At 40.1% G+C, this 17,601-nt stretch overlaps 3 protein-coding genes across 4 annotated transcripts; 2 read left to right on the plus strand and 1 right to left on the minus strand.

The window, feature by feature from the left end:
- Positions 1 to 2,655: 2,655 nt before the first annotated feature.
- ldhd (lactate dehydrogenase D) lies at positions 2,656 to 7,276 on the minus strand. Of its 2 annotated transcripts, XM_055028837.1 has the most exons (11): positions 7,164 to 7,276; positions 6,512 to 6,624; positions 6,260 to 6,401; positions 5,907 to 6,048; positions 5,404 to 5,563; positions 5,129 to 5,328; positions 4,857 to 4,985; positions 4,519 to 4,646; positions 4,025 to 4,115; positions 3,591 to 3,702; positions 2,656 to 3,462 (listed from the first exon to the last, which is right to left on the minus strand). In XM_055028837.1, the coding sequence occupies exons 1-11, from the start codon at positions 7,254 to 7,256 to the stop codon at positions 3,282 to 3,284; spliced, it is 1,491 nt and encodes a 496-aa protein (XP_054884812.1). In that variant the 5' UTR covers positions 7,257 to 7,276; the 3' UTR covers positions 2,656 to 3,281. The 2 variants fall into 2 exon arrangements, with proteins under 2 accessions (XP_054884812.1, XP_054884726.1); XM_055028751.1 differs by having other exon boundaries at positions 5,129 to 5,563.
- Positions 7,277 to 7,881: 605 nt separating this feature from the next.
- Positions 7,882 to 13,524, plus strand: fam169b (family with sequence similarity 169 member B). The gene is made up of 8 exons (XM_055030067.1): positions 7,882 to 8,007; positions 8,134 to 8,266; positions 9,431 to 9,533; positions 9,621 to 9,706; positions 10,159 to 10,324; positions 10,865 to 11,047; positions 12,242 to 12,372; positions 12,726 to 13,524. Coding segments are annotated over exons 1-8 (1,107 nt in total). The 5' UTR covers positions 7,882 to 8,005; the 3' UTR covers positions 13,029 to 13,524.
- An 89-nt stretch (positions 13,525 to 13,613) lies between these two features.
- Positions 13,614 to 17,403, plus strand: arpin (actin related protein 2/3 complex inhibitor). Its single transcript, XM_055030870.1, has 6 exons — positions 13,614 to 13,815; positions 14,130 to 14,205; positions 15,102 to 15,234; positions 15,370 to 15,576; positions 15,786 to 15,949; positions 16,363 to 17,403. Exons 1-6 carry the CDS (start codon positions 13,724 to 13,726, stop codon positions 16,369 to 16,371), a joined length of 681 nt encoding a protein of 226 aa, XP_054886845.1. The 5' UTR covers positions 13,614 to 13,723; the 3' UTR covers positions 16,372 to 17,403.
- Positions 17,404 to 17,601: the final 198 nt, after the last annotated feature.

Below are 17,601 nucleotides of genomic sequence, written 5' to 3' on the forward strand. Positions count from 1 at the left end.
ACGTTCCAAGTGTAACTCCGGTTGTATGTTTGGGTTTGTGTCTTGCTGGACGCTGCTTTGGTAAAGCTGATCTATTCAATGCAAATAAAATACACACACATTTGTGGCTGCTTGTGCTTTTTTTTTTTCTAGCCCTACTTAATTAAGTAGGGCTAGAAAAGCTCCCACATCCAGCTGGGAGGTTTTGTTTGTTTGAAATTAGGAGTTTGAGCCTGTTGTCTGTTTTCTGTGTTTGGTTGAGCGTTTTTACCACTTGCAGGTCTCTTGCAAGTTGTCCTGGTCTTTCTCCCCAATAAGGTAAGCTATTGTAAAGTCCTTACCGTCACGCAGAAGGTGTTAATCTGTCCTGCTACAATGACAGCAGGCCTATAAATGGTCTACTCTCTGCTGCTCGGGCATGTAATCACACTCGCAGACTCAAATAAACCAAACACAATCCACTCGAGCAGGTCTCTTGTAAATTTAAGAGCCTGACAGGAAATACATAACGTAAATTCATCCAGGGAAAGATAGCAACTTTGTCGTGTCGACATCCTCCCTCTGTTGCGTTCTTGTAATCTTTTGAATGTATTTACCTGCTTTCTCGGGCTTTCAGGAAAGCAGGTAAATTCTAAGGTTTTCTTTCAAGTCCTCAAACATTAACAGAGGAAGGTTTCCCTTGTGTATTTAATCCACCTTATTGCTACACATAAATTATTCAGATATAAAAAGGCTCCTAACCTTAAATATTGAACCAATGTTGTGTCTTCAGGCACTTTGTTACCAGAATCTACCAAGGCCTCAAATCAATTTTGCTTCTGGTACAAAAAACATCAAATATAATGTAGTTAGATGGAAAACAGAATTCTAGCACTGAAAAAGCTGTTCTTCTGGAGCTGCTTGATTAAACCTTTGCATACTGAAAAGGAGCCTCACTGCATTTCCTCTGTTACTTAAGCAAATCAGGTCCTGTTCATCTGCTTGGCGTAGTTGTTTTTCGCCGCACTTCTTCCTTTGCCCTCCCCTTCCCTCATTTTTAAATCCCATGCTGCACAGCAAGTATGCTGCAAAGCTCTGGCACGAGGATGGGTGGTCCAAGTCCAAATTAATACTTTGAAAGTCCTATATTTAGCCTGGGAAACTTGCGATCGATGCTTGTTTAAAACAAAACATAAAAGTCTGTTGGCCGCTTGGAAGCAATACATAAAATTAGAGGTGGGCATTCAAACCAATGAGGCATGGATGGGTTAAAAACGCGTACCTTGAAACTGTTACAGTGAGAGGTGCAGTGTGGAAAAGAGAGAACATCACTCTACCCTGACTATCCAGTAAAACCCATCTATCTCTTTCTGCTACAACACAATATATACTTTCAGACCTCCTTAACTCATATTGGTCAGTCACACCAGCCTTCCAATAGTTGATGAAGCTCGCCAGTCCGTCACGGGACAAAACAGAGGAAAGAGGACAAACAAGCATGCGTGCCAACACCCCTACCTAAGTGCAATTTAGAGAGACCAATTCATCTTTCAGTCATGTTTCTGGACGGTGGGGGGAAACCGGAGTACCTGGAGAGAACCCAGGCAAGCGCAGGGAGAACTCCTGAGCCTGGGATTTAAACCCAGGATTTAAACCCAGGCTCAGGAGTAAGTCACTGTGCAGCCGTGCCACATCCTGTCAGAGATTGAATGCATTTTCTAGCTGAGTTTCTAAACCACTTGAGAAATTGAGTGCTTATACAGATTATCTGTCTGCGGCTGATTCTGTGCGATTTATTTCTCACGAGTCCATTTTGGATAAATTTGATCCACTTTATGGTCATTTAGAGGCATTTTGCATCTATAAGACAGATATTTATACCCCAGAGTTTCTTCAAGACAAGTCATTCAGTGAACTGTGTCTGTATGCACAGAGCCTGGGAGCTTTTACAAATCAATATCAGTAACAAAAACAAACAGTCCATAAACTGAGAGACAAATTCAATATTCTTCAAAGATTTTTAAAGCAGCCCAGAAGCTCAAACTGTTGGTTTTAGGAAAACGGTCTCATGCCAAATCTCCACTTAGCAGCTTACCCTACCAGTCTGCAAGAATAAGCTTTTATTATGTCTGTCTTCAGGTGGACTGATGGGATGTCACAAATGGAAGAAATGCTGACACCAGGTGGTGGAACCGAGTACTGCAGTATCAACCAACGCTTCACTTGGATTTGGATCCAGACATCCTAAAAGTGGATCATCCTGAGCTGAAGCTCTTCCTGGATTTCTGCATTAACACAGACTGCAGCTGACTGGTGTTCACTCCAGCATCTCCGTTGTCAGTGATCAACGAACAAAAATATTCACATCTCCACTATGAAATTCTGCCTCAGTAATGGAGATTAGTTTTGTCAATGTGTACAATAAGAGATAAGTTTGTTTTTTTTTCCATCCGTCACCTTGTCTTTAGTATCTTGTGTTGGGAACTTGGGAAATTTTGAAAGTTTCCAGGATTGTGTGATGCAGTAACTCTTGCAAAAACAATCTTCAGCACAGAGTGTATAATACATGGACACACTGTACATTTCAGGAGGTAGACTAATGCTCATATTTTCTGTGCAATGCATTCTGGGTGCGGCTGTAATGCATAATCATCAAAAAGAACAAAAATAACTCACGCAACAGGTGTACGTCTGGGAATTAACAAATCAAATAGTCACTATTTAATGCCATTCTTGAGAAAATTATAATCAAAAGTATTTATTACCTTCCAGTTAATCAGTGAAAAAAAATCCCTTCACTGTCATTTATAAACAAGCATCAACCTCTTACTGTTTCAAAAATAATAGATGTAATAGTTGGGTTTACTTTTGTTTCCCATTTACAAAATAAATTTTATCCTTTATTCAAAGGATAAAATTACCATATAAAATTTAATGCCAGCAAATTTAAAAACATTTGTGGAAACTTCAAGCTTTAGTGAGACCAAAACTGTTGTTGCATTTTTAAAACCCTTTTACAAATGAAATAAAATGTAATAATATATTACAAACATTAATAAGGCTTTAACTGGACGTCCTCAGCAACAGTAATACAATCTCGTTATTTGATGTCACATTTTCATCATTTCAAGAAATTATAAACAAAAACAGCAGCTATATTTTTTGTATTCTTCTGTTTTCCAGGCATCCAACAGAAACTACAGTGGCAATAAATCTTAAAATTTTCTTCACTGAATTCTGATGTACAACTACTCAGACAACCTCATGATTTTTTTTACTCCAATGTTTTACCATCCTCTCACCCTCTAGAGGGGAGTTCAGTTTTATAACTCTCCTCTTTGGAGGATTTTTCCAGGATTCATCAGGTTCCTTGGGTCCAGACTGTCCTTGAGTCCCTTCATGACCTGAATGGCCGGAGACCCCACCTCCTCACACAGCAGCGCTCTCTTTCCTAGACCCACACCATGCTCTCCTGTACACGTACCATCCATGGCCAACGCTCGCCTGCAGAAGAACAAAGAGAAAATTTGATTTTTGCATATCAATGACCTGGAGAGGAAACGCAGACAGTCAGACAATCACAGATAGCAGGCATTGGTTCAGGTTTGATTCAACCCTCAGAGAAATGTTACCTGGCCAGCCTCTCTGTGAACAGATGGACCTGGTGCAGCTCATCTGGATCATTTGGATCCACAACCATCAGACAGTGGAAGTTGCCATCACCGACATGACCTGCAATAGGACCTGAAACAAAATGTGTTTATTTCCATTACGCAGAAAAGGCCTAGTGGATGATTTATGTGACTTCATTTTTATTTTAGTTGGATTTGTTAATCAATCAAGTTTATTTGTATAGAACATTTCAGCAACAAGGCTTCAAAGTGCTTTACATCATAAAGACATACAAAAAAAGACAAAGTCAAAACACACACAGTCAACAGTTATCTTGTATGTTCACTGGTGGTTTGCTAAGTGATAAAACTCAAGCAGGTCGAATGCACTTTGATGTTTGCTTTGCTAAAAACCTCTAAAGCACCAGAAGTTCTTTCCGATGTCCTTCTCTCACCTGTCAGCCTGCTCTCAAGCAGGTCCTTCTTTGTCTCCACAATGATTTGAGGAAGTTGCGACAGAGGGACACACACATCTGTGGAGTAAGCCTTCAAAAACACACACACATTTTGAGAAAATGCCTTCTTTAAAATCACTGGTGTTACTTTATAAGAAGAAAAAATGTATAATGATAACACTAATATATTAATTAAAAAAACTTTGATATAGGTTAATTGTATATCCTTTGACGGCTCTTCTATACAAACCTAGATAGAAATATATAACTATAATACGTAACTGGCCTCCATCTTGCTCGATGGAAAAAAACAGTACACTGAAAAAGCAAGGGCCATACTATGGCAAGCGATGACAGTGATTTGTAACAATATGATTATACTGTTAACAATATTTGAGACTATCGGTCATAAATTGATCTAAGATTTGGTATAGTTGGAAATGCATCACATCTTGATATGGTTGACTTCTGCAGGTGTAATGTTGCATGTTTACCTTGCAGCCAGGTCTCAGCGCCTGTGCAGCGTACCAGGCGTCATGGCGAGCTTTCCACAGACGGTTCCTGGTTTCAGCGTCTCGAGCCCATTGGAAGTCTGACCCTTCATTACTCTGTGTAATCTCCTCTGCAGAAATACACATGGAGACCGTAAGTGTTTTGATTGTCAGTATGACTCTTGATTTTTAAATAATTTTCATTAGCTGGGTTCTATTCGTTTGTTGCCCAAAAGTAAGCAGTCTTAGCTTTATGAGCGCAACAGTCGATCTGTAGAGCATGTTGGAAGCTCACGGTAAATGTCAGAGAAATTGTTTCCGTTCGCCACTCTCTCACACACCAGCTGTGCTGACTTGTTCTTCCAGGCTGCGTTCTGACCCGTGGAACTCCAGGAACAGAGTTGGGGCGACGGCATAGGACAGAGAGCTGAACTTGTTGCACGCATCGATCATGACATCATCCAGAAACTCTGACAGCACAAACACACAATAGAAAGAGTAATGTGACTACAAATGTGATACTCTACATTTTGCCAATTTATTGAAGTCGCTTTATACTTCATATTGTAGTTGTCAACTCTTAACAAGTAGAAGATATTTGACTTGTCTGTACCGATGCGAGCAATGGGGACTCCAGTTTGCAGGATCTGCACAGTGCTGTTTACAGCGGCCTGGACTGAAGGAAAAGAGCAGACAGCCGACACCATGGCCTCCGGGATGCCGTACAGCCTTAACGTAGTCTTGGTAATGATCCCCAACGTGCCCTCTGACCCCACAAACAGGTTTGTCAAGTTGTATCCTGCAGAAGTTTTCCTGAGAACAGAATTATCAGATGACGAAACTACAGTAAGCAAGGCTGCAGAGTGCAGGTGATGGTTGACGCTGTACCTGGGACGCCTGCCTTTCCCGGCAGTGTGTATGACCGTTCCATTCGACAAAACCACCTCTAGGTTCATGACGTTTTCTCTCATGGTGCCATAACGCACAGCGTTTGTTCCCGAAGCGCTGGTGGCAGCCATGCCGCAGAGGGAAGCATCAGCTCCAGGATCTAAAACCAGCATCCAAGAATACAGCTAGAGGGCCAGATTGCCAGCGACAAGCTTATGTATTACACAATCACCTGACCTTTACAGGGTTCTGAAGAGATTGAAATCCAACAGCAAATATATCAAACATTAGACTCCGCCATGTCATTAATAAGTCAAACAAATATCAAGCCAAGAAAAGCCAGCAAAAACCTGAAGCTGCTGTTTCTCATCGCAATTATGCTTTAGTATTGCTAAGAGCTTTACAATAATCCACTAACTGCACAGACACACCTGCACAGAAGTTAGCATTTGATCAGTAAACTGCAATTCATGGAGTATAAACTGGGAGACTGTGTGACTGACCCACTGGGAACCATAGGCCTGTGTCCCGTAGGTAGGCATTAAGGGCTTTCCGGGTCACACCAGGCTCAACGGTCACATCAAAGTCCTCTGGGTGAAGGTTTAAGATCTGATCCATGTTCCTCAAACTGAAGCAAACACCACCCTAAAAAAAAAAAGAATCACAGAGACACATAACAGAAATATTTTTAAGATCTATTTTTCACCTAAGAATGTATATGTTGGATTTTTTGTTTCCAAACAAACAGTTACATGTTTAAAGATTAAAACCAAAGCCCGATTGGACGTGCCCCTGGAAACAGAAACTTTTTGTCAAGAGATGTATTCGTGGGACAAATACTGACACATGCTCTCACCTTCACCGCACCAACCCCTCCCTCCAAACCCGTCCCAGTGCCAAAGGGGATGATGGGAAGGTTGTGGTCATGACAGACTTTTGCCAGAGCACTGACCTCCTCCACACAGCGCGGGAACACAACCACGTCTGGGGGTCGACATCTGCACAGAAGCATGGTCCACCATTTACAGAAAAGAACAGGCAATTCTTTTTATTGTTTTAGTTTTTTACAGCAGTGCTCTTAAGATGCAGTGAACAGAGGACTTCTGACCTGTGCACAGACTCATCTTTGCCGTGTTGTTCTCTGATGGCTTCGCCCAGAGAGACGTTGTCCTTTCCACACACACTTATGAATGCAGAGAGAGCCTTGTCTACAGCAGCTTTCTGAACAAATGACACACATTTAATGGTTTTCATTCAACAGGTCCATATCTGTTTTTTAGATATATATTTTTTTTCTTTAACTAAAATATATATTATATATATATTTATAGTTAAGTGCACTGACCAGCACTTAACTGGTCAGTGCTGTCCCTGACATTCACCTATGTATTTCAATGACGCAGTGCCAACGTCACGTGTTTAATATTAAATCCAGTCACAATGGCGGACCAGGTGCGATTATTTGCAGGAAAAATAAGTGTTAGGTCGTGATAAACAAGCTGTCCATACTATTCCAGAGTAACAGATTCTACAAAATAAAAGCAGAAAATAATTAATAAACAACGCGCAAATTGAAAGAATATCTGAATATCTAAAACCAAATGCATACTAAGTTAAATAAGAATACATGTATTTCGCATTTAAATATGTAACATTCCCCCGCGTTTGGGAAATAACCTTTAATTCTCCCTGGTTTCACTTTGTGAACGACCTTCTGACATAAGGCTTTGAAATAAATAGATACAACAGACACAACTCACCCTGGCGGTGTTTTCTAATGTGACGCTGCGACACTGAACGAGACTCCGCCGGAGAGAAAGCAGCCTGCGGCTCGGCGTCACATTAAGCCACATTATTTCCCTGTGAACTCGGTTCCTGTTAAGTTCATCATAATGAACGACACAGAGAAGAGCTTCCGCTACTTGTTTTTTTTTTTCAAAATAAAATCAACACAAACCAGACCTCGACTGTCGCCTTGATTACTTTTTATACTTGACCTTTTAAAAATCCTACTGCGCAATTAATTCGAGAAAAACATGTTTAGATTCATAATCCACGTTCTTTTGATGTGTTTTCCATGCGCAAACATATGTGCAGTAATTGTTACAGAAGCCTCGAGCGGGCGTTTTACGCATGTACTCTTTCCCGTCGTTTTTCTGAGGTTAAGCGTTGATCCCAAGAAAACCCAAGAAAAAGTGTAAGCAGAAAACATTGTTTTTCTTTAAAAAAAAAAAAAAAACTCAATTGCACATTTCGTTTAATTATTTTATTTTATTTTATTTTATTTTATTTTATTTTATTGCAAATGAAATAAAAAACGCAATGTATTTGCTCTTAATTTTCTGTATGTTCTTCCGGTCACCAAATGAGAAACTAATTTTTTTGTCGGTAGATGGCGCTGTTGATTGACGCAAAGGTGGGATCAAAGTTTACTTTTCCCCCCCAAGACTGTACAGGTAGAGCTTACACATTATCGTGTCATAGTAAAGCTTGAACAGGATATTTGAAAATTACGGAATATTAGATAAATATTCGCTGTTTTTGGCTCAAGATAACTGTTATGACGTCGTGACGTGTTGTTTTCAGCCTTGTCCTGTAGAAAATGTGAGAGACGTCATGAAGCGCCACAAAGTCTATCTTAATTATTGACTCGCAGTGTTTGAAACTCATAAGAAGCCAAAGTATTATATGACAGGTTGAATATCAGTTTTCGTGTTTCTCTTGTGGAAGGGCCATGTATCCTGTCGACCTGCCAGCTGTGGACGACACGGAGCTGACGTCCGCATCTGAAAATTACCTAGCGTCACTGAACGCAGCACAGTCCTGCAATGAGTGGTTTCGGTCGTTACTGACATCAAAAGAGGTTGGATAAACCTTTCTTATTCTTGTCATTAACTGCATGTTTTTTGTTGTTTTTTTTTTTTTTTTGGGGGTGGGGGGTTGTTACATTTATGTAAATGAAACTGTTTTGATTCCAGGTGCACATTTATTATTTATTAATTACCTACTTTTATAACGTTGGGACTTGTTGCCATCATATATTTGAAGGTAAGTGAGTGAGAAAAGAAAAAAAACACCAAGGAAATAATAATGAAAAATTATCAGCAATTTAAAAAAATATATGCCATTTTGAATAACAAGTATTATTCATTTTTACATTTTAAAGGAACAAGACTGACAAATTTATTTTGTTTATTTTTTCCTTTTAAGTTTGTGCACGGTAATAATAATAATACAATTCTATTATTAATTATGTTAAACTATGTTTTTTTTTAACATTGTTAGACTGAAATACTTGCAGACTGCAACTTCTGACTGATTTACAGGAATTATCGCAGCAACAAGAAAACAGTCGGTTCAAACAATTGAAACTGTTACAAAAACCCCTTTGAGAAGTCCACTCAGACTGTGACAAAAGGTTAACAGGTCTGAAATGTATATGAAGGATAAACAAAATGTCCAGGATTACATAAGTGAAACAAGGCAAAATCCCAGGTCAGCTGGAAAGCTACAGTAAACTACTATTGTGAACGCTACAACTCCAGCTGCAGGATTGGGATTTACACATTGAAAAACCAAAGTAACAGAAACGAAAGGAGCTCCAGATGGGAGCTTTCATCCCTAATACACAGGTGGATCTTGTTTCCAACAGTACAAAAGGGGGTTATATACAATGAAGTCATTTTTGGGGAGAAAAAAAATTCTGATCATCATGCCGAGAGCCTTCAAACTGCTCTGCACAAAATCTAAACCAGTTCCATGAAATAACTTGAAAACAGTTTGGATCCCAAACGAAGGGAAAGTTTCAAGCATTGGATGACCGGGCCCCATCCTGCAAAGCTGCTACACAGGAATGCTGGATCCATGCCTCAAGGAATCCAAACAGTCAAAAAAAGCCAGAGGAACTGCAGCAGAATATAATCATACAAAGACAAATAACAGACAGGGCTTCATCTCTCCTGCTCCTGTTACAAAACGCAACAGCTCTTACACATTGTGCTGAAACTGTTGTCTTTTTCTCATGTAGATTGCTGTAACACCAGCCAACATCAGACAGCTCCAGCTGTTTGAGGACGAACATCCTGCCTGCACTGTGCTGGCCCTTCACCCTCCACATGATCAAACTCAGGGTTTGGAACTAAACCAAACACGGTCTTTCACCAAAAATGGCATATCAGACGCAGACCGACCCCTACCTCTCTGTTTTCACCTTGCAGTCTTAGCTTTATACTTGCACAAGAAGTGGTGGCCATTGGACGACGTGCTGCAGACCTCCAGTGAATCCAGACGGGGCTTGCAGCCAGTAAGTGAAACAATCTTAGAATCTGGTGAGACATTATCTCTTCTGAATCTGAAAGAACATCGCACGTAGGACTTCCTACGCTTTTGTCCCTTGCAATATAGATTGAGGTCATTCCACATTCCAGTGAGTGAAGCATCTCTGTGTGATCTGCATCGGAGTTGCTTCTCCAAGAGCATGCCATGATGCTGTGAGAGTTGAAAAGTCAGATTCTTTCAACTCTCCAGTCAGAATCTGAACTGATTTTTCTTTCACGATCATGGAACATTGTATCCTAAGGCTAAAATGATAACAATGTCAGTCAGGTTTTACAGAAGTTAAAATAGTCTAAACTATACAGTCTGTTTATTCGTATTAAATAAAAAATATTTGCTAATAGAGGAAAAAAAATTGTTTTAAGTTGTTACATTTTTCTTCGATTTACATCAGAAACTGAGTCGGCCCGTCGTCCGCAGGTGCAGTCCGTTATGGAGAGGTTGATCGTGTTCCTGCTCAGTCAGGTGGTGGAGAGGCCTCGGTCACACGGAGAGGTGAGGTTCTCCCTGCACCCGCCCACAGAAACCTGCAAAGTGCTGTGGGAGGACGGACAGGCGGTCGGCTTCTACACCATCAAACACAAAGGTGGGGCAAGTTGGGGAAGATCAGTCAGTTTACGTCAATCACACAGTTTCTGCAAACCTGAGAGGAGGATTCAGATTGTGAATTTATTATTAAAGTTTAAAATGTTCAAATAGAAGACATGCAAGCTTTAAAGATGCAGTGCTCTGCCATGGTTGGACGGAAAACGATTCCTGATTTTCATTAGTCTCTCTGACTCAACACTTTGAACCCACTTCTGCTTTAAGTGAAACTGTAAGATTTTGAAAGAATGGCTCTACCAGCTTGGCACTTTATGGCGACTACAACTCCAGACCATTCTACTTTGCAGAATAGATCGAGTTTAGCCAGATTGGACGCAGAGTGACCACGGAAATTGATTTTCAAATGTTGTCAAATTTCATTCTGAACCTTCACTGAAGCGCTCCTGCTGAATTCTCTTGATCTAATCCTTGATACTGTTGTTTAGCTGGAAAACGCCTAAAATCTCTAAATGCTCCTCTGAAGTGAAAAATCCTGTGGTCAAGCAAGAGACAATAAAAAGTCTTTCCTGTGCTGTTTCAGGCCGACTCTGCGACAGCTGGAGCAGCCGCTGCTACCTACTGCCTGTCCTGGACACCGTGCTGGTGAGGAGAAGATGCAGGAGGAGAGGCTTCGGCCTTCAGATCCTGCATGACTTCTGCTCCTCCTTCTCCTCGGAGGAGTTCCTCGGAGTCAGCTCTCCCTTGTCGTCCGACATGGTGGCAGGTCAGAACGCGTACTTCAAATCCAAACCCCTTCCTTGCATTCGTTTTGTGCTGGGGGAAGAATGTTTTGTGTTGCGTTGGCGTATCAGGCAGACAATATGGACATTTCAGAAGACCTGTAATTATTGCAATGGCAACATTCAGCTTTACTTGGAAATATTTTGACATGCTGTTGTCACTGTGGGAAACTCTATACTTGATATCTGGCCCTATTTGCATGCCTTTCATTTCAAACTTTTTTTTTTCTTCACCATGTCGATTATCCATGAATGAGGAACAGCTGGTAACCTGAGTTACCACTTGGGTGTCAGGGTGCTGGGAAAAAAGGACAATTGTTAATGAAGTGATTAATTTTCTGTCCCTTCATGTCTCACTTTTTGATGTCTGTCATTTACTGTATGCGGTGACATTTGGGTTTTGGATGCAACATAAAGTTTCCCATATGCCCTTATTAAAAATACCTGGAGATTGGAGTTCGGCATGGCGGTCATTCGCTGTCAGACTGCGGTTGCCTTTATTTTATGTTTTATGTCTTAATGGTCAATAGCTCGTAGCACAACGGCAGGAACCTTTTGGCCTCTCGCTGACCAGGTGGAGAGCTGAGTCAGATCATTGTTTTCACCTCCAGTTGTTTTCTGGCAGGTGAAACGTCCTTAGGGGACAGTTGTTTGTTCAAGACCCATTAGTTCTGACTGTTATTCCATTCAACTCTTACAGGGGGGAGATTCAATATGGCCCCGTTCAACACCTCTATCGAGCAAAACATGGTAGATTTAATGACTTGGAATCCCACCTTCTGCTCGGTTCGTCTTTTTATCTGCAGATAAAACAGATTAAGTCATGCATGCTTCTAAAATTGCCCACATCTGTCTGTGTAATGGCTCCTCGGGTAATCCAGCACGCATTTGTAGCAGTTTCCAGAAACTTCTGCCTTATTAGTGTAATCAAACCTGCATGTGCGGACAATTCTGCAATTCTGCAGTGATGAGGTCAGAAGGCAGCAAAGCCCTAGAATAGATGGTCCGGTTATCTAACCGGAAAACCTGCGGGGAACATGCCGACCCCCAGAGGAAGGAGTGTATAAAAAAGACTTTGAGGACAAAGTAAAACAATAAATTATGAAACTAAATGTTCTTAGGGGCTCACGCAGAATGTTGAAATGTATTTCTTCTTTTTAACACTTTTGACAATTTAGTGATCAGGAAGTTCCTGCTGCAGCATGAGGAACACCAGGCGCGTCTGTATGAGGTGGAGGCTCCAGGAGAGTGGACTCAGAGAAGAAACATCTGGCTCAACATCCAACTTGGTCGCTACGCCTCTGAGCAGGTGAATGGCCCCTTTTCTCTCAGACCATTGGGAAAGAAAGCGCATTGTTTCTTATCATGGACTTACAAGAAAGAAAGAAAAAAAAACAGTAAAAAATAAGTACACACATTAGTCTGGCCAATTACTAAAGTAGGAAAATCAGTGTTCTACATTGGGATTATACTGTGCTAGTATAGGCATATATAGGTCATCTTGGTTTCTTAAAGGTTCTTCCAGGAATCAAATGAACAAGACCTCCATTTGACCGTATGAGCTGAGCTGATTGTGAAAGTGACGGGAGTGGTTTGTAATAACAAGAAGTTGAATTTAAACAATATTTTATGTTTCTAAAATCTGTTTCTGTCCACCCACAGCCTCGTCCAGCTGTCCTGACCCCACCCAGCCCCTGTAACTCGAGCGCTCCCCTGATGCCGACCTCTGCTCAGCTCTGTGATGTGAACCAGGAAGATAGATCCCCGAGCAGTGAGCGCTCTGGGAAAGGATGTTGCTCTTCAGAGCGCACTGATATTCTGGGTATTAAAGCTCCCAGCAGGCCCCAGCGTTTAAAAGAAAGTTTGAAATGGAAGGAGGCTCCATTGAGGAAGCCTCGCAGAGAAAGCCCAAAGGAGATGCCAAAAAGGCCCAAAAGAGCCAGAAGAACATCCATCAACGAGTAAAAACACAAACTCAGCTGACTGCACAACATCACACATTGGCGGGAACTGTTCTTTCCCTTGTGTGGAAAAAATGGGAAAAGCTGTTCTGTGTAGATTTTGTGTTTGTGAATTTCTTTCTTGCTCAAGACAGGCAAAACATTTTTAGCTTTTTGGAGTTCACCTGTTCCATTTATCTGTTCGTTCTGTGGTCATTTCACCTCCTACCTCTTACTTTATGCCGCTTGTATTTCTGAATATTTAATTGTTTTTCCTTAAAAGTCCTGTTTTGGTGAAGACAACTCAACTATCATCAGACAGACGGAACTGTCTGTTGTTTTTGTTCTATGTAATTTATGTAAAATCTACTGAGCAATACAGATCTATATAAAAATATTTCCTTTATTTATATAACATCAAATCAGTGTCCGTTTCTCTAATAACTTTTCAGTATAAATAGCGACCAGGTGTAAATATCACATACAGGAGTGCCTGATGTGATGACGCATTTAAAAGCCACTTAAATAAAAACATATTATCCATCATGCTTCGTTGCCGACCTTTGGTTTGCACTTTTGTGTCGTGGCTGGCGGCGGTGCAGGCGTAAAAACCCAGCGCACCTCGCTCTAACACGGCTACAAGTAGGAACAGGAAGCTTTGGAAACGGGGAAAAAAGTCCCCGAGAAGGAAGAAAAACTTGAGATTACGTTTAAAAAAAAATGAGCAGAATCTATCACAACACGTCTTTACAGAACAAGCCGGTGCACAATGAGAGCTTCGGCGGCGCCTGGCGACCCTCTGCCTATGAAAGGTAGGAGCTCCAGAGCAGTTGCACCAAACCCCGATACTAAAATCACAGTTTTCCTCCTGCTCCTCACATAAAGACCAGGACGCTTTCACGTACATCCGGAAAGCCGCTAAATCCACAAAAATAAACACTTCGGCTGCAATCTGTAAATTGCTAAAGCAGATAATGTTGAGATACCTGCGCGCCGATGCAAATAGATCCTCATTAATGTGCGAGGACCTTTAACACGGCTCTTTACAAACTACACATATTTTAAGACGGAAATGTGTGACGATAATTGCGCTCATTGAATTCATATGTGACGTGTTTCCTCCCAGCGGTCCCGGGGTTCTTCTGGAGGGGACGCTGATGGACGTTTCCAGGCATTCAGTCAGTGACGTCAGCGGACAAAAGGTGCGCCGCACTTATTTACCTGTTTACATTATTTTTACTCTATTTTCTTTAATGTCATTTTGTTTACGCGTGGTTCTGATTTTCTGAAAAGTTTACGGCAAAATTGAGTAATTGCAACAGAAAAATTCAAATTTTGATTATTTTCGTTATTTAGCGTGGTGTAAATGCGTTTTGATTTGATTTTGTTCTTTGTTGTTTTTATTGGGAGTCTTGTGCAAATAAATGTCAGTTTTATTTCATGTTGACCTTCATTTTAAATGCATTTTTAGATTGTAATGTGTCTTTTTTGTTATTTGATGGACTTATGTTTATTTCTGTTTTTTTTATTTGATGCTTTTATCTTTTTTGTCTTTTTCTTTTGTGCATTACATTACATTTGACTATTTTACTATTATTTTTAAGTATATTTTACTATTATTTTTAAGTTTTTTAAGTATTATTTTTTAAGTGACTTTCTGTTTATTTCTTTATTTTGTTTCCTGTTTTGTTAGATTGTTTTCGTTTGATATAATTGACACAGTAGATGTTCTTGAAATGCAGCATTTGTTTTGTTAAAGAAGACATACATCTGAATAAAACCAGTAAATATGAAACTAAAGCTAATTACCAAAAAACGAAGAGATAAATAAAAAGGTTTGATTTACTGCCTGTGGCAATAAAAGCAAACAAAAAAGAGCAACACCGTGAACTATATATGTAACAACATCTTATAAGGGAATTTATCCAAGCTTTGCTAAGCTGCTTTAGCTCTGCTATAAGAGTGTATTTAAAAATATTAAAAAATATATACTCAGAAGGTACCAGAGCCAAACAAAACCTAAGTTGAAGGCAAAGACTTATGAAAATTAAACTACTCTTTGTTTTCTCTCCTTATATCTTCTAAAAAAATATGTCAGGTACGTTTCTACGTGCTGTACGTCAAACCCGGACGCATCCATCAGAGGAAATTCGAAGCCAGTGGGAATGAGGTGGAGCCGAACTTCAGCGACACCAGAAAGGTCAACACAGGCTTCCTTATGTCCTCCTACAGTGAGTGACGACCACAGTTTCATATTAGAAATAACAAACTTTCGCACTGTGGGGAAAAGCATTTTATGTTTTTACTTTCATTTTTAAACGAAACTGACTTTTTTTTCTCTTTTTTTTTTTTTTTTGTCGCCGCAGAGGTGGAAGCCAAAGGAGAATCCGACCGTCTGACGGAGGATCAGCTGTCGCAGATGATCAACAAAACTGAGCTGGTCAAAATCACAGACCGGCTCCGACCTGCTGGGAGCTGGGCCTTTTGGTACCCAGAGTCAGAGATGGACAAAACTGAGTTGGAAACGGGACAGGAAGTCCGACTGAAGACCAGAGGAAACAGTCCTTTTATCTGTCAGTGTGCTTTAATTATTTAACAATAAATAATATTTTTTTAAAATAAAAAAAAGCTTATTTAGCTGTGCTGGTTTTTTACCAGATCACAAGCCTTAAACCTAAAACGAAATAATCAAGATTTCAAATAATTGGTTGGGTTGCTTTTTGAACCCCTGCTGTGCGTCACGCGCAGCGTGGATCACGTTCCCGACTTTCTTATCTCGCAGACTCTTTAGCCAAAGTGGACAGCGGGACGGTGACCAAATGCAACTTTGCTGGAGATGAAAAGGCCGGCGCCTCGTGGACCGACAAGATAATGGCCAACAAAACAGACGGCGGCAGCTCTCAGAGGCCCGGAGCAGCAGGGGAGGGAGCCGAGGAAGACGAATGGGTCAGAACCACATCCAGTTATTATTTGCTGAATTCAACTTTTGTTTGTTGTTTAAGTTTTGTTTAGGTTTTTTTTTTTTAAAATATGACTCATTATTTTGAACTTTTAATCACATTTTGGTGTAATAAATAATGAACTATTTATTAAGTGAATAAATGAAAATGCCAGCATGACATATTTCTGTGATTAATTGACCGGAAAATGGAATATGAATTTCAACGCTTAGCAAAATAAGCACTTCACTCATGACTTGAGCCTCACTTAATGACTTCTGCCTGCCACAGGAGTAATCTATAGTGTATATTCCTACATGCAAATAAACAATCATGTTTGCCTATTAGATATTTCTCTAATTAGGATTTCTGCATGTGACTGGATTTATTGCTCATAAGCCGACCTGTATTTCTCTTCAGGACGATTGAAGACCAGGTTCCTGCTCCATCCTGGGTTCTGATCAAGTCTTCAGGGTTGAATGGTTTTCATCCTGCATCGACTCTGAAGATTGCAACTGCAGTGCTCTTTTTAAAAAAAAGTATTTTTTTTGTTTTATCTTTTGAATTAAATGGCCTCATTTATAAAAAAAAATAATAATAATTGACGACCACACACAACCTGAGTAGCGTCATTAGTCACTGTTGCAAAGTTATTTTCTTGATCACATTTTTTTTTGGTTCTTTCACAGAACGGAGCTCTCCGAGTTCTTGTTGTTTTCACCCCGCTTGTCTGAAAATTAAGCTCAGGCGCATAAGATAAGATTTCTTTCCCAAATTTATTCCATATTAGGGAAAAGTTCAAAGTCTCTTTCCAAGCAGCCAGATTTTCTCAAAATCTTGAAGGCCATTCAAAGCCCTTCATCACAAACAGCCCCGTTTAAATTCTTTATGGTTTCTTTTTAAGTTGATTGTTTCTGAATATGGATGGAACATTTTCAGGAACATTTGACTGCTTTGTTCCTAATTTTCCCCAAAGTATTTGAACTGCGACTGCATATCACAATTAAAAAAATAAAATAAAATAGCTTGGTTGAGAAGTTGAGAAACAACAAATCCTAAAATAAGAATCTACAAAAAAAAAAGGAAAGTTGCACTTTTCCAACTGGCACAGGACGTCTCTTTCATGTTCAGAGTTGCTCTCTCAATCTTTTGAACAGTTTATTGTCCCAGTAGCAGATGCTGGATTGAAAAGTCCTGACATGTTGACAGCTTGGGATTTTGCTGATTTAACTCTGCTTTAAATCTCTCCATGACCTTCTTGTTCACTTTTGTTTTTCTGACAAAGCCAGCAGGAAGCCATTTTGTTCTACTGTTTTTATTTGGAGGCGTTGGAGTAAAACACAAACATTCAAAACACTTCTTAAGATTTGTACATGTGCAAAAGTACAGCATGTGTCACGTTTCCTTGTACTTTGTTTTCATCTCTTAAGCATAATACCAATAAAGTACGATTGCGGGTCAGCTTGTCGGAGCATAAATCCTGTTTTTAGTCTTTTAAAGTTGGTCAACCACAGAAATATGTCAAAAATGAACGCTAACAAAGTGCCAGAATAGCCTATTTAAAGTGCTATACTAAGTTGTTTTTCACTTGTGGACACAACACGGGTCATTTCTGGAGTTTAGGACTCTTTTTATCCCTAACTGATTCAGTAAACCAAA

This window comes from Poeciliopsis prolifica, unplaced genomic scaffold, assembly GCF_027474105.1.
Source record: "Poeciliopsis prolifica strain line A6 unplaced genomic scaffold, Auburn_PproV2 SCAFFOLD001, whole genome shotgun sequence".
In the NCBI taxonomy this organism is placed as follows: Eukaryota; Metazoa; Chordata; class Actinopteri; order Cyprinodontiformes; family Poeciliidae; genus Poeciliopsis; species Poeciliopsis prolifica.

Coding starts and splice junctions, on each gene's coding strand:
- ldhd (XM_055028751.1), bottom strand. CDS start 7,256: ATGTGGCTTAATGTGACGCCGAGCCGCAGGCTGCTTTCTCTCCGGCGG. Junction 6,402..6,511: donor AAAGATGAGTCTGTGCACAG/GTCAGAAGTCCT, acceptor GCTTCTGTGCAG/ATGTCGACCCCCAGACGTGG. Junction 5,564..5,906: donor AGGCCTATGGTTCCCAGTGG/GTCAGTCACACA, acceptor TGCTGGTTTTAG/ATCCTGGAGCTGATGCTTCC.
- fam169b (XM_055030067.1), top strand. Junction 9,707..10,158: donor CCAGACGGGGCTTGCAGCCA/GTAAGTGAAACA, acceptor CGTCGTCCGCAG/GTGCAGTCCGTTATGGAGAG. Junction 11,048..12,241: donor GTCGTCCGACATGGTGGCAG/GTCAGAACGCGT, acceptor TTGACAATTTAG/TGATCAGGAAGTTCCTGCTG.
- arpin (XM_055030870.1), top strand. CDS start 13,724: ATGAGCAGAATCTATCACAACACGTCTTTACAGAACAAGCCGGTGCAC. Junction 13,816..14,129: donor CGACCCTCTGCCTATGAAAG/GTAGGAGCTCCA, acceptor GTTTCCTCCCAG/CGGTCCCGGGGTTCTTCTGG. Junction 15,577..15,785: donor AGGAAACAGTCCTTTTATCT/GTCAGTGTGCTT, acceptor CTTATCTCGCAG/ACTCTTTAGCCAAAGTGGAC.